The 12,738-nt window shown below is 41.4% G+C and overlaps 1 protein-coding gene across 4 annotated transcripts in view; it reads right to left on the reverse strand.

The window, feature by feature from the left end:
* Nucleotides 1-466: 466 nt before the first annotated feature.
* The window catches only part of LOC110489921 (POU domain, class 6, transcription factor 2), a 90,054-nt gene continuing 77,782 nt past the window's right edge, over nucleotides 467-12,738 (reverse strand). For all 4 annotated transcript variants that reach the window (XM_021562935.2, XM_036944215.1, XM_021562934.2 and 1 more), the window contains 3 exons: nucleotides 12,170-12,323; nucleotides 8,459-8,627; nucleotides 467-4,465 (listed from right to left, as the gene is read on the reverse strand). In XM_021562935.2, the coding sequence (XP_021418610.2) occupies nucleotides 3,943-4,465; nucleotides 8,459-8,627; nucleotides 12,170-12,323 (846 nt within the window). In that variant the 3' untranslated portion in view covers nucleotides 467-3,942. The remainder of the gene's footprint in view (nucleotides 4,466-8,458; nucleotides 8,628-12,169; nucleotides 12,324-12,738) is intronic.

Genomic DNA, 12,738 nt, shown 5'->3' on the forward strand with positions numbered 1-12,738 from the left:
CTCTAAACTGATAGCCAAGGGGGTGGGCTGGGGGGATACGGAGCAGAACACAGAAGTCTGAGTTAACTTTATGCTCCAACTATACATGTACGTGTACACTGTGTCTGGGTTTTAATGGATTTGAGATGCACTTGCGCTGACAGCAAAGTATGCATTGGTAAAATAGGAGAGGAAAATATCTCAAAATCTTCTGAGACTGGAGAACAGTGAATTCAAAAAAGCATTTTCTCTGCAATCCGTCCCTTATTACTCCAACTGCAGTGTTTACAATGTCTGTCGGTACACTCTTAGAACCCCGAGGAACCCTTTTTTTCCTAAGAGTCTATGGTGTTAGGAATGTGGTGCATTAGTGCTTTCTTCATCATTATATGCAGCTCTTACCAGAGAAGTTCTCTAAAATGTCCCTAAACATAGATTTTAGATTCGGATGATTTATTCTACATTTCATAAGAAACAAGACAGTCCATTCATGTCAAACAATTGTTTATTATTCATTATGGTACAAATAAATGTGACAGACTTGAAGAATTGTAGAAATACACAAAGTGCTGCATAACTGACCAAACAGATATTGCTCTATAGATTAAGTTCAGTCTATAAAATTTAAAGCAACCTTTGCAGATTCATCAGCTTTGGTTTCAAGGTCGTTCTTGAGTTCCAACAACATTTCAAAACCAGTTGGTGTGTGAGTCTGTGTGGATATCGTTTGAAAACATTTATTTAAAATATTATTATTATTATTCTTTTTTTAACATAATTGGGGGCAATTATAAAGCCTTCTTTGCCCCTTATGAAATAGGGCACACCTTGAAGACTGTAACTGAGCAGTGCATGTAACAAAGTCACAGAGAGAGAAAAAAACAACAAAAAAACAAGTGACAACAAAGTTTAGAAAGTCCTGTACATGTTACCCTGGAAACCACTTGACTAAAATAAAACACATGGCATACAGAATCTCAGTTCAGACACAACCCCCCCCCCCCCACGAGAAGTGAACACTACTTACAAACATTTTACAGGAGCCATTCTTCTGTATTTTCTTCTGTCATGGCGTTTGCGTGGCATTGCTCAGTGTGCGAGGACAGTGCTGAGGTAAAATGTCAATGAACTACAACTTATCTAATCATCGACTCTCTTCGTATTTCAAGATTGTCAGCGACATGAACCCATTTCTCTGTACAATGTGCATATAACTATAGAGCTTTGGACCAGCATCGAAGGTTTGAGCGAAGGTTTAAATCCGTTCCTTGTCTTTGTTTTTGGTTACAGCTTCATTGTTGAGCCTCAGTACTACATGCCCATACTCCGCAGCATCATCACTTCTCTTACATGTTGGGATGAGGTGGGGTGAGACAGGGAGGGAACACACAAAAAAATCTTTGGATTGATTTAAATCACATATGACTTAAAGTATATTAGGATTGACCACTATTTAGTAATACGGCCTTTAAATATCTAAAAAGGTGTAGTATGACACTGTTTAACACTACTTCCTGTAAAGGTATATAATAACTAATAAATGGAATGAACTCGTCAGGGAGCTTGTATGTATAGTACCTCTTACACCTCGGCCTACTGGAACATACAGTCCGGGCTACAATATCAATGAATGTCTATTTCCTTATGCGTTTGTAAGTGTTATCAAGTGCACTTTACGTTGCTAGGCAACACCAGTGCACAGGGGGACTAACAGACATTGAACAAAACACACCAATACGAAAACACGGCAGAAAATCCAAGTTCACTGAGCCTGTCATGTAACACTCGCCATTCTCCCGTCACCTTATTTAAGTGTTTTATACGAGTCAAATAAGAACATTTCACATCAATGTGAAATCTTAAGAGTTCTGAGAAGTGGTTTTACACATATGTACTAGTTTGCAAATATTCAGTGGAGAGGTTCAACACATTGGCAGTATAGCTTATTGACACATCAACGGTGTAACAATATTGATTCCTTGAATCCTCCATGTGGGTCCTGGTAATATTGAAGTACACCTATGGGGAGGGGGGGGGGGGGGAGCTCGACGTTATGATGAGACTGTGTTTAGATCTGTATATTAACAGCTACGCAGCAACAACACCCTATGATTTGTTAGTTGAAATGAAATTGATTATGTCTTGCGGACGGGCTATTGGGTTGTCTTGCGTTTCACACAACTTTTTCCAATACACTTTTTTAATTAGGCTATACTGTCTGTCAAGGCTTCGCTGTAGAATCACTCAAAGCAAAAGACAATGAAAACAAGCACAAAACAACAGCATGACATTTTGCAAACAGCGTTTGACCCCCGAAGACAACGATTCAGAGATGAGAAAACCTTCCGATTGATTCGATTAGAATGAGTTGCTGAATGCTTAAAGAAAGTAATCCATATTTTGCTCTAAGGGCAGAAAAATGTGAGATAATTGCTAAATCCTCTACATGTGTAATTTGTTCTCTGTGACAGTGTACTCTGAAGAATGTACTTAATGATTTGAAGCTCGGGCTACCTTTTGTGGTTTTTGTCGTCTTGTTTTCAGATTCCTGTAACCCAAACCTTGTTATCGGAAACATGCGGAAGCAATTCGGTTATGCTATGCTACGGAAAATAGAACAAACTAGACACACACTTCAGAAAGGGATGGGCAGAAAAGTCCTCACAGTCCAACACATTTTCTATATTGCAATACAACAGGGTTGTCAATTAACAAAGAGTTCTCTTTTGAAAGTAAACATTTTATTTGGCATTCCGTTGGCCTTTGTGTAAAGGAGTGTATGAAAGAAACCCCGCAGGAAAAAAAAGAACAAAAGGGAACGTAATAAGCACATCAAAATAACTAAAACTTTTAATCGGCCAAGGTAAAAAAAAAAAAATCTCCCCAAGTCCTTGAGCTGAAGCAATGTGTTCTTTGGCTATCAGGCTTTGGCAACAGAATGACTTACAGCAGCACTTGACACAGTATAACATTGAGGGAAGTTCTCCCTGACACAACACTAGGCCTGAAATAACAGAATTGACGGCATGTTTCTGTACGTATAAAAAAAAAAAGTCACAGTTGTCACAAAAGGAGAATAAGGTTGAAAAGACGTTGTCTTCCGTCGTGGATGACATATATATTTTGGTGAACAGAGACAGAACCTTTATGGTTAGGTACTGAGTATACCCACACTGTTTGGACAGCCTTAAGTTTTATTGTCCTTCATCAACAAAACATAAGACAATCCCATAAAATCATTGATAAATACCTGTAAAAAGTTGTTACCTGTAAAAACACTGTGACTTAAAATAGCTGCAGATGAGAAGGAATCTGAGACAAACAACAATGTCATTGTTTCACAGCAAAAAATGCATTTACACGACAAATCTTTCAAAGAGAACTTTGACATTGTGATTTCAATCTGAAGACGGTATTTAGTAGATATTTACATATCAGCCCAGGAAATAAAATTAAGTGAAACAAAGTTAAAATGTACACCCAACCTCACACATATATCGTAGATTTTTTTGCCAGTACAAATGTAAAAATTTAGAACACATTTACACTTAAAAAATTATTCTTAGTATTCTGATGCAACAGACTTTGGTAAGTAGTTAGTGTTTTTGTTTTTGATTTTGGTATGATCTCTTTACTAAAATCTCCCTAATGGGAACCCAAATTTGGACAATGTTCTGGTCTATGAGGCCAGAACTTGATTGCTTTGAAACAGCACACTGTAGGTTTGTAATGTTTTCTCTCAAATGTGAACATATTTTTTCCCTTATATTTGGTTTTTGCCAAAATATTTAAATAACTGTGGTAATCACACTGACAACACTTATTTTTGTTTGCAAATGTTCATAACTGTCCTTTCAGTTGCCTTTATAAAGGGAGAGGAATGTTCTTTCAGTCTTCATCCTACTTTGGGTCATGAGCCACCGTGTTGTTCGAACTTTCCTCTTTACCTCTAGTTTCGGTCGTTCATTTAGGGAGCTCTTCCAGAGAATCAGAGAGAGGGTCCATGGGCGCGGTCGGGCCGAGGTCCAGGTCCAGGTCACCGGGCTGTTTCAACCGCTTTATTGTGTTTTTCAACGCTTGCCTCTTGTTGCAGAACCAGACGCGGACCACCTCGCGGTCATAGTTCAGTTTCTCGGCTATCTCGGTCATTTCCTGTCCAGAGGGGTGCGTGTTCTTCTCAAAGTGGCTGTTGAGGATCTCCAGCGCTTGTGGGGTGAAAGAGGTCCTCCGCTTGCGTTTTTTGGAGGGCTCACTGCCGATAAACTCGGTCAGGTTCTGCATGCCGGACCGGTGGCGGGCCTCGGCCTCGGCCATCCAGCGTTCCAGAACCGGCTTAATCTTCTGGGCGCTTTTTGGGGTGATGTCCAACTTCTCAAACCTGGCAGGATATAAAAGGCCAGGGTTCAGTTTGCCTGTCAGACTGCTACCTATAGGGTTTTCTTGGGCTTCCTGTGGTAGGAAAAAGTGGCTTCTCAGGATGGTGTGTCTGGGGAGAATTGAGAGAGAAGAATCTTACTTAGGTGCCCTGTAGGGCCAAGGGATAACCTGCCTGCCTCAGTGAACTGGGCCTCCTCTCCCAAGCAGCTGCCACTGGGACAGAGACACCCACCAGCCTTGGTTACATCCATGACAGTTTGTAGCCAAAGTTAAAGCAGCTGAAAGTGAACGTTACATGTGGTGCCATTTTGTTTTCGCTTTGTCCGCTTTACTTTTGTCTGGTTGGCTGTGGCTGTAGTTCTCTGTCCCAGATAGGCAGCGTTGGGGTGAGGAGACCCTGCCAATGGCTAGAAAAATACTTCAGGTGGACCAATAAAACTGCCCAAGCACCTGACTATAATGATCAAACACTGAGCTTTAGCTATGGAGACTACACTAGTATGCATTGATACACAATACCATCTACCCATCATATCATCAATCAGAAAAAGGTAAAAAGGGGTTAACCAAACAATGCCATTTTCCCCAATACCTTCCCTTCAAGTGATAAAAGTCAAGGTTTTTCATTCATATGGTCAAACAGGCAGCAGTGCAAGCACTTAAGCACAGAACTATCATTTACAAAAGCAGTTTGAATTATTCATCAAAATGCACATTTTAATACATTTTTTGAACTTTTCTCCCTCAGGCGCTCATTGTATATTTAAAAAGAATACATTTCCACTTTTCAGTCTTGAATATACTTGAAAGTTTATGAATGCATGAAGCACAAGTAAATATTTGAATGTAGTGTATTGTGTACTTTAGTGTCTTTGAAATGAACCCTAAGTCATGAACAGTAGCTAAATTAAGGCTCGCTGAATCAGTATGATCTCACCAAATAGTGGATAGATACTACTGTACTACTAGATCATTGTAAGGGGTATCTGTACTGTAACTCAGTGTATTTTGACCCTGTCAGCTGCAGTGTTCTGTGAGACAAGCACAGAGACGGCGTTTGGCTTGGACGTGCTGAAGGATGATGGAACTGGGCTAAAGTTTCTGGGTTTCTCACATGCCGTGTAATAATGGGATCAGTGTCAGAGTGCGGTTTAAGCTGCCTGCCCTCTAATGAGAGTCCAGGCATCTGTCTAGGTGTTCAGGGGCGAGCGGCTGAGAGAAAAAGTAATACGCCTTTAAAACAACAGCGGAACACGCCTCTTCTATGACCTCGACCTATCACGGATGCCTTTGATATAATCTTCCTGGAAGGCAGGTGAGGAGATGCCTCAGAGCTGGGAGAAAGAACCCTCTCACAGGACCAAAATGAAAGACATTTCTTAGTGGAGAGTCGACTTGTCATACAGAACGATAGCGAATAATGCCCTGTCTGTTTTTCCGCTTTCCAACTCTGTTTTTACATTTCTGCTTGTCGACGGGCAGTATTATTTATAAGCCACTCTTAAACAGTGGAAAGAGGACGGTTCCATCCTGCAAGGAATACATTAGCCAGTAAATATATGGAGTGGGCAGAAACAAGACATTTCATGGATCAACAGGGACCAAATGCACTCAAATGAGTGGAGAGCTGCTCGGCTGGCTCCTCAGTGAGGAGCCACTCCTACTAGTTGAGAACCACCAGTGGGAAATGAATACATACATGTATATCTACCTCTTTTACTCCCCTTCCTCTCTCTCTCTCTCAACAGTCTTAAAAGTACCTTTTTCAGGCCATGCATAAACATCTTCTAAGTGCTAATGCTTACAGTGCTGTTTGCGTTTAACCATTTAACAATATCGTGAGGCCATGTGTAAGAATGGGTATTTGACTAAGTGGAAGGTCCCTAACTTACAGAATACAGGGGACAGATCCGATGTATTAAATCAGTATCCAAGCTTTCAGATATGAATCCAACATGCCAGGTACAGGTGGAGAAAGAAGTGGATGCGATGCAATATAAACAGGGCGGGTGTGAAGGCACATTTCTGCTTAATTTGATGTGTAAGTCTGAGTGTAAATGAATGTTGTAAATGCATGCAGCTTAAACATGGAAACATAATTCCCCTTCAGGAATTACACCAGAAACGAGTAGTTAGGACAACATTGTGCACCGATGCATTCTGAGCGTAGTTGCATTGAGGAGGAGGTGGATTTAAACTTAATGCCTGTTTTTTTCTGCAAGAAAAGGTGTCCTCCATTTGGGAAAGCATGCCATCAATCATAATTTGCAACGTTATCTAAAAAAGCATTTTTGGCAATATCATTACTTTAGTTTAACCCTAGATTACAGATTGCATTTGCTGCTTGTACAAAGCACTCTATGATAAGACAATATTCCAACCCATTGGTCTGATGATGTCCTTATGGGATGTCTGTGGCCCTGTGATAAGCTAATAAAGCCTTTTTAACAAAGTGAGCAATGGAATCCGACAAGATGGAACTCTGTGTCACTGTCTGTTCCAGTGACATATGACAACAGCAAGCCCCTAAGCTAGCATGCGGTCCCCTCGTCTCCTCCAACTTCCATGCCTCTGTTGATGTTAACTAAACTAAAGCATGTGAAGACTATCTACTTAAAACGTCATACCAACAACAAAAAGACGGTCTTACCGACATAGATGAACTCACAAGGACACATTACCTGTTCCTTTTTTTTCTTCTTTTTTTTGAAGCTAATGGCTTTTAATGTACGTTCTAAATGTCTGAATTATGCACGCGTGTAAATATTTCATGGGTGTTTTTTTTCTAAAGACTTGAAACATTCGTTTGAAAGGGCTGTTGCTCATAAGAACCCTGCTCCCCCAGTTTCAGATTATACCGGCCGTTTGATGCTGATGTGATGAACATTTTAAGAGCGCGTGGTAGCAGTGGGTCACGTACTGTAGGCAGGACAGGTCATCAGCAGAGCACATGCAGTTCAGAAGCGCATTACAAATGAATACAGGAATAAGAAGGTTGCACAGTGATGATAACTGTTGACAGTGATGCATGCTACTGCAGTAAAGCACAATACTATGGGTGGGTAGGGTACAAAGAAAAGGCAAAATGACATTAGCCACAGGCCAAATGTCAGAGCTTAATTAGATGTGATTACGACATTTCAACTATTGATTTCGTACACTTGGTGAGAAAAATCAAATAGAACAGAGACAATTGTACTTTTAGATCGTGTGAAACTTAAGAATGAAGGGAGTTTGAATGCTGTGACGTAATATAACGGCGAGAGATGTGCACTTCTAAGGGGTTTAGTTAATTGGTGCTGAAGTTAAAGGAGGAAAGGCTTAAAAAGAACGAGACATTACCTGGTAACACTAAATGTCAGATTATCTAATGAATAGATAATGCGGCTTTAAACGCACGTCCTTACGGGACTGTGGAACATGACAATCTTATTAACAGACTGGTTCTTGTCAGGTTCTCTTAAGCCCAATGTAGAGTGAACAGCAATAGGCCTTAGTAATTATTAAATGCTTTAAGTGCTTCGTGTAATACTCTAGGTGATGTATTTTGCATAAGTAAGTCATGTCAGAGGAGAGGGGGGGGGGGGGAAGAAGAGAGGAGGACAGAGAATTGACATGAGACCTTCATTTGACTGGATGGTCTTCAATTATGTATTCATTTTAATATCTTAATGATGTCTGCTTAAATATGAGATGAAATATGGATGTGAGTCGTCATGGACACCAGAAAACCATGTGCAGTCTCAAAGACAGCACTCCTGAGCACCTTTTGTCTACTGTGGCGACTACTACACCGACAGGAGAGCGCAGCAAGAGGATCCGTTGATCTCCAGGGGAGTGATCATTCAGATATAAAACGGTTTCAGATGTTCTACACGAGGTTCTACATATTTATTTGAATAAAACTGGTAAGATATTGCACTTGCACTTTTAGTACCACAATGAGTGAGTCAACTTAACTTCTGCACTGCAGTCAAGAAAAACACTTTTATCACTTGATGGGAAGGATAGGAATATTCCAGGAGACACCGAAATCAACAGATCTATGCCAGAAAAGACCATGCTTTGCTGTGAATCTTTCGGCACCCCAAGTTCTCCTTACCTGCAGATGGCAGACTGACTATAGGCCGGGCCCTCGGCCGCGCTGAGTGCCTGACCCACCTGCGTCTGGGTCAGCCCCAGGGACAAGCGGCGGATTTTGAACGCTTTGGCGAACTCCCGAATCTCCTCCAGGTTGACCCCATCCACTTCGCTGGCGGCCGTCTGGGGGTCTACAATACAACACAGATAGAGGGGGGGTCAAAAAACGAGAAGGACCAAGGCACTCTTCGTATAGTTAAAAGGCCTTTAAAAAACCCGATTTGTCAGGGAGTAGAGATGGAGGCAGAGGGAGGGGCGCTAGCACCATTAAACACACCGAATACAAAGAATATAGCTAATTCACACACATTCCACTATAACGTGACATTTCTGGTCTCTGTTGACGAACAACAGGAGTAGCTTTAGAAATCTATTATGAATTGAGTTAGCAGTGATTGCCATTCTGGTGCTTCTCTGCCCTCTAGTTGATAATAGCGGTCTCTGTACAATATGTACTGTAATGGTGTCGAGAGTGAAAGGAGGGCTTTGCGTTTAACGCTACATTGAAAATGCTCCTCATTTAATCGTCAACGTGAAAGCTCATAGACACATAATGGACACAGCAGCACAGAAACATGTCCATTCAATAGGTTAGTCCACTGTGGTGCCATTGCCGTTCTCAGCATTCCTCCTGTTTCATTATGAACAATAAGCAGACTGAAAGCCAACCGTTTTATAGCCCAAACTCTGCGCTTTCATCATGGATGTGGAATGTTTATTAAGAGGATCATTCCAATCATCTGTCCCTCCTTTGGGGAAGTCAGTTGACACCTCCGCAGAACGACTGTGCTGCTGTGTGTGCTGCTGTGTGTGCTGCACTACTCAGTTGTTCAACGATGGCATTCAACTCTACTCTAAAGAAGACATTTTATTGTTTGATTGTTGTTTGTAAATTGCTGCTTTTGCGGACCCACATCTAAGTGACTTTGGGGACCTATTTTCCCTGAAGCATTATGAAGAATTTCATAGCTAATAAAAAGTGATTTCACATTGTACATCAATGTCAGGTGCCCTGGCATCCTGCTTACTAAAGCAAAGTTTGTGCCAGTGAATTATTCATCTTGGTCATTATCAATGAATTATTAAAGGAATTTTCCAAGCGTTTTGAAGAAAAAAAATCTATCGGGCTGCCATCTTGCCGTGAGGCCTCATAAGAGACGCAGCGATTCTGAGCTTCTCCGGCGGCAGAGCTCTAGACGTGCGAACATTTGGAGACATGGGACCAAGTCGTCCCAAATGGCACCCTATTCCCAATGTAGTGCACTACTTTGACCAGGACCTATAGTTCTTTTGTATTTTTGACTGAATGGAGGGTTCGCCTCGTCAAATGTAGGGCACTATATACGGAATAAGCTGCCATTTGGGATGCAGGCCCTGAATATCTTAAGAGGATGGGAGGATGGGCACTAGCTGCATCCTCAGTCCTCATCACTTCCACCTTGATGAGCATCTGATTATCCCCAACGGAGAGCCATTGAAGTGTGTTTCTCTATGAAATGATTCGTCCTCTCTGTAAGTGGTGCCCACACTGTCTGTCCACTGTGATCCATCACTGGTCTCCTTCCTATATGACTGCCTTCAAGGCTTTACAAATAATACATATTCCATATGATGGCGTTGGATTTCATTTACATTGGGTTTGAAGTTCCTATGTACCCTGAGTGGGCATTTGTGATCTAAAAAGACATTGAATGTTTGAAAAAAAAAACATCCGCTCGTTTAGAATAAAAATCTTGGTCATACTTTATTATAGTATGGATACTATCAACAAACTATCTGTTGATAAGCAACTGCTTGCTAAGGTTACGGTTAGGGTTAGAGTAAGGATAAGGGTTACGGTTAGGGTTAGAGTAAGGGTTCAGGTTAGGGTTAGAGTAAGGATAAGGGTTACGGTTAGGGTTAAAGTAAGGGTTCAGGTTAGGGTTAGAGTAAGGATAAGGGTTAGGGTTAGAGTAAGGATAAGGGTTACGGTTAGGGTTAGAGTAAGGATAAGGGTTACGGTTAGGGTTAGAGTAAGGATAAGGGTTAGGGTTAGAGTAAGGATAAGGGTTACGGTTAGGGTTAGAGTAAGGGTTCAGGTTAGGGTTAGAGTAAGGATAAGGGTTACGGTTAGGGTTAAAGTAAGGGTTCAGGTTAGGGTTAGAGTAAGGATAAGGGTTAGGGTTAGAGTAAGGATAAGGGTTACGGTTAGGGTTAGAGTAAGGGTTCAGGTTAGGGTTAGAGTAAGGGTAAGGGTTTGGGTTAGGGTTAGGGTTAAATTTAGGGTTAGGATAAGAGTCACGGTTAGGGTTAGTAGATAGTTAGGCTAAACGTTGATGATGGTCTGTGGATAGTCTGTAGAGCATCTACAGATGGACTATCCAAAGAAAGTGTTACCCTTGGACCTTGCAAAGACAATGAGCTGGACCAGGGCAGTATATTGGCAAGAGGAATGTAGAATAAAAAAAAACGATATTATGTATGAATCGACACATGTCGATGTCCACGTACGTGTCCACGTACGGAATATTCACCTAAAGGGGCTATGCATCCCTGAACGACGTGGAAGATGTGCTCCACGATGCATTGACGGAGAACCCCGACTTGATGTTCCCTCTCATACATACCATGGCGACAATTTGACAGTAGAAATGTGTTCAACATCCACTGAAGTAGCTAGAACGTTTACTAGGTAGCTACGGCCGTTGCCTTGGTAACCAAACAAACAGACTTGCTAGTTTAGCTAGCCAAGCCATCAGTCCTAGCTTGCTATTATGAAAATTGAATTCAACGATGACAATAATGTTTTCAGTTCGACTGTTGCTTTCAAAAGCAGCTGAAACATAGAACATGTAAGAATGAACTATAGCCATTGAATTTTACCGTGCTGATATACCATGCGTTACAGGGAAATAATGCACGCTCTGAATGGCCTTCAAGCCAATCAGAAACGAGCATTATCAACAATACCACGGTGTAATTAAGCAATACGGCCAGAGAAGGTGTGGTATATGGCCAATATACCTTAGCCGAGGAGCCTTATTGCTATTTTAAATTGGTTACCAATGTAATTAGAGCAGTAAAACAAAATGTTTTGTCATACCTGTGGTATACGGTCTGATATACCATGGCTTTCAGTCAATCAGAATTCAGGGCTCAAACCACCCAGTACATAAAACAAGTTGATCAATGGCAACTTCTTTATAATGAATGCAGAACTCAGTCATGCCTTCAAAATGAGGGAATTTAGGTGAGTAGCCTGTGACAAATGAAATTTATATTTATATTTCTCTGACGAAAACAGAGTTTTTAAGGCAACGGTTTGCATGCTGACAGCCTTAGGCTCTATGATTTATTAAGGGTCCACAGAGGGCTAAGCATTTGGAAACTGAGGCTGGTGTTCATTACACACAGTGTTTTTGATAGTCTAATAAACAGAATATTAAATAAATCCTTTAAGAAGAGGAAGGAGAAAAATCTAAAGTTTCTGGACAAACAGAAATCCAGTGCTCTTGAAATATAAGGTTCACCATACCAAAAGACTATGGTCAATGACAATTTGTAATTCTCTGACAATGTAGGTTTATCTGTAGGCTTGAATGTTCTCTTAATATGTGTGTGTGTGTGTGTGTGCGCGTGCGCGCGTGTGCGAGTGTGTGTGCGTGTGTGTGTGAGTGTGTCACCGGGTACTCACTGCTGACCAGCTGACCCACGCTGAGGGCAGAGGAGGAAGATGAGGACGAGGAGGAGGAAGAGGCCTGGCGGAGAGGACTCTGGCTGTGGGGCATGTGGAGCAGGTTGGGCTGAGACGACAATGGGCCTGTCTGAACATGCTGAGCCTGAGGCAGCTGAGGACACACAGAAATGAAATATTGACTTAAAACAACAACACAGCCCCTATAACGTTGCACCAATAGCACTATAAGCAATCTTCATAACCAACCACAGCAGTTATGGTGACTCTCCAGCACCTGTACATTGCTGTGACACTGCAGCAATTATATTTGACATTAACAGCTGAACATAATAAGATTAGGTTTGTGTAAAGAGGTTATATGATCATTACAGTGTATGCTAACAACTATTCAGAATGATAACACACAATGCACTATCAATAGTCGGGTCAATAGAGTAAACTAGTCAGGGCTAGATTTCTATTGAAACAGACAGTGTTACATTTGTATAGAGACAGACACTGGGGTTTGATAGGCGATGACTGGTGTCTCTGCTGTTTGTATTTCTCTCTCTCTCTCTCTCTCCTCC

The sequence above is a fragment of the Oncorhynchus mykiss genome, chromosome 15, assembly GCF_013265735.2.
Source record: "Oncorhynchus mykiss isolate Arlee chromosome 15, USDA_OmykA_1.1, whole genome shotgun sequence".
Classification (NCBI taxonomy): Eukaryota; Metazoa; Chordata; class Actinopteri; order Salmoniformes; family Salmonidae; genus Oncorhynchus; species Oncorhynchus mykiss.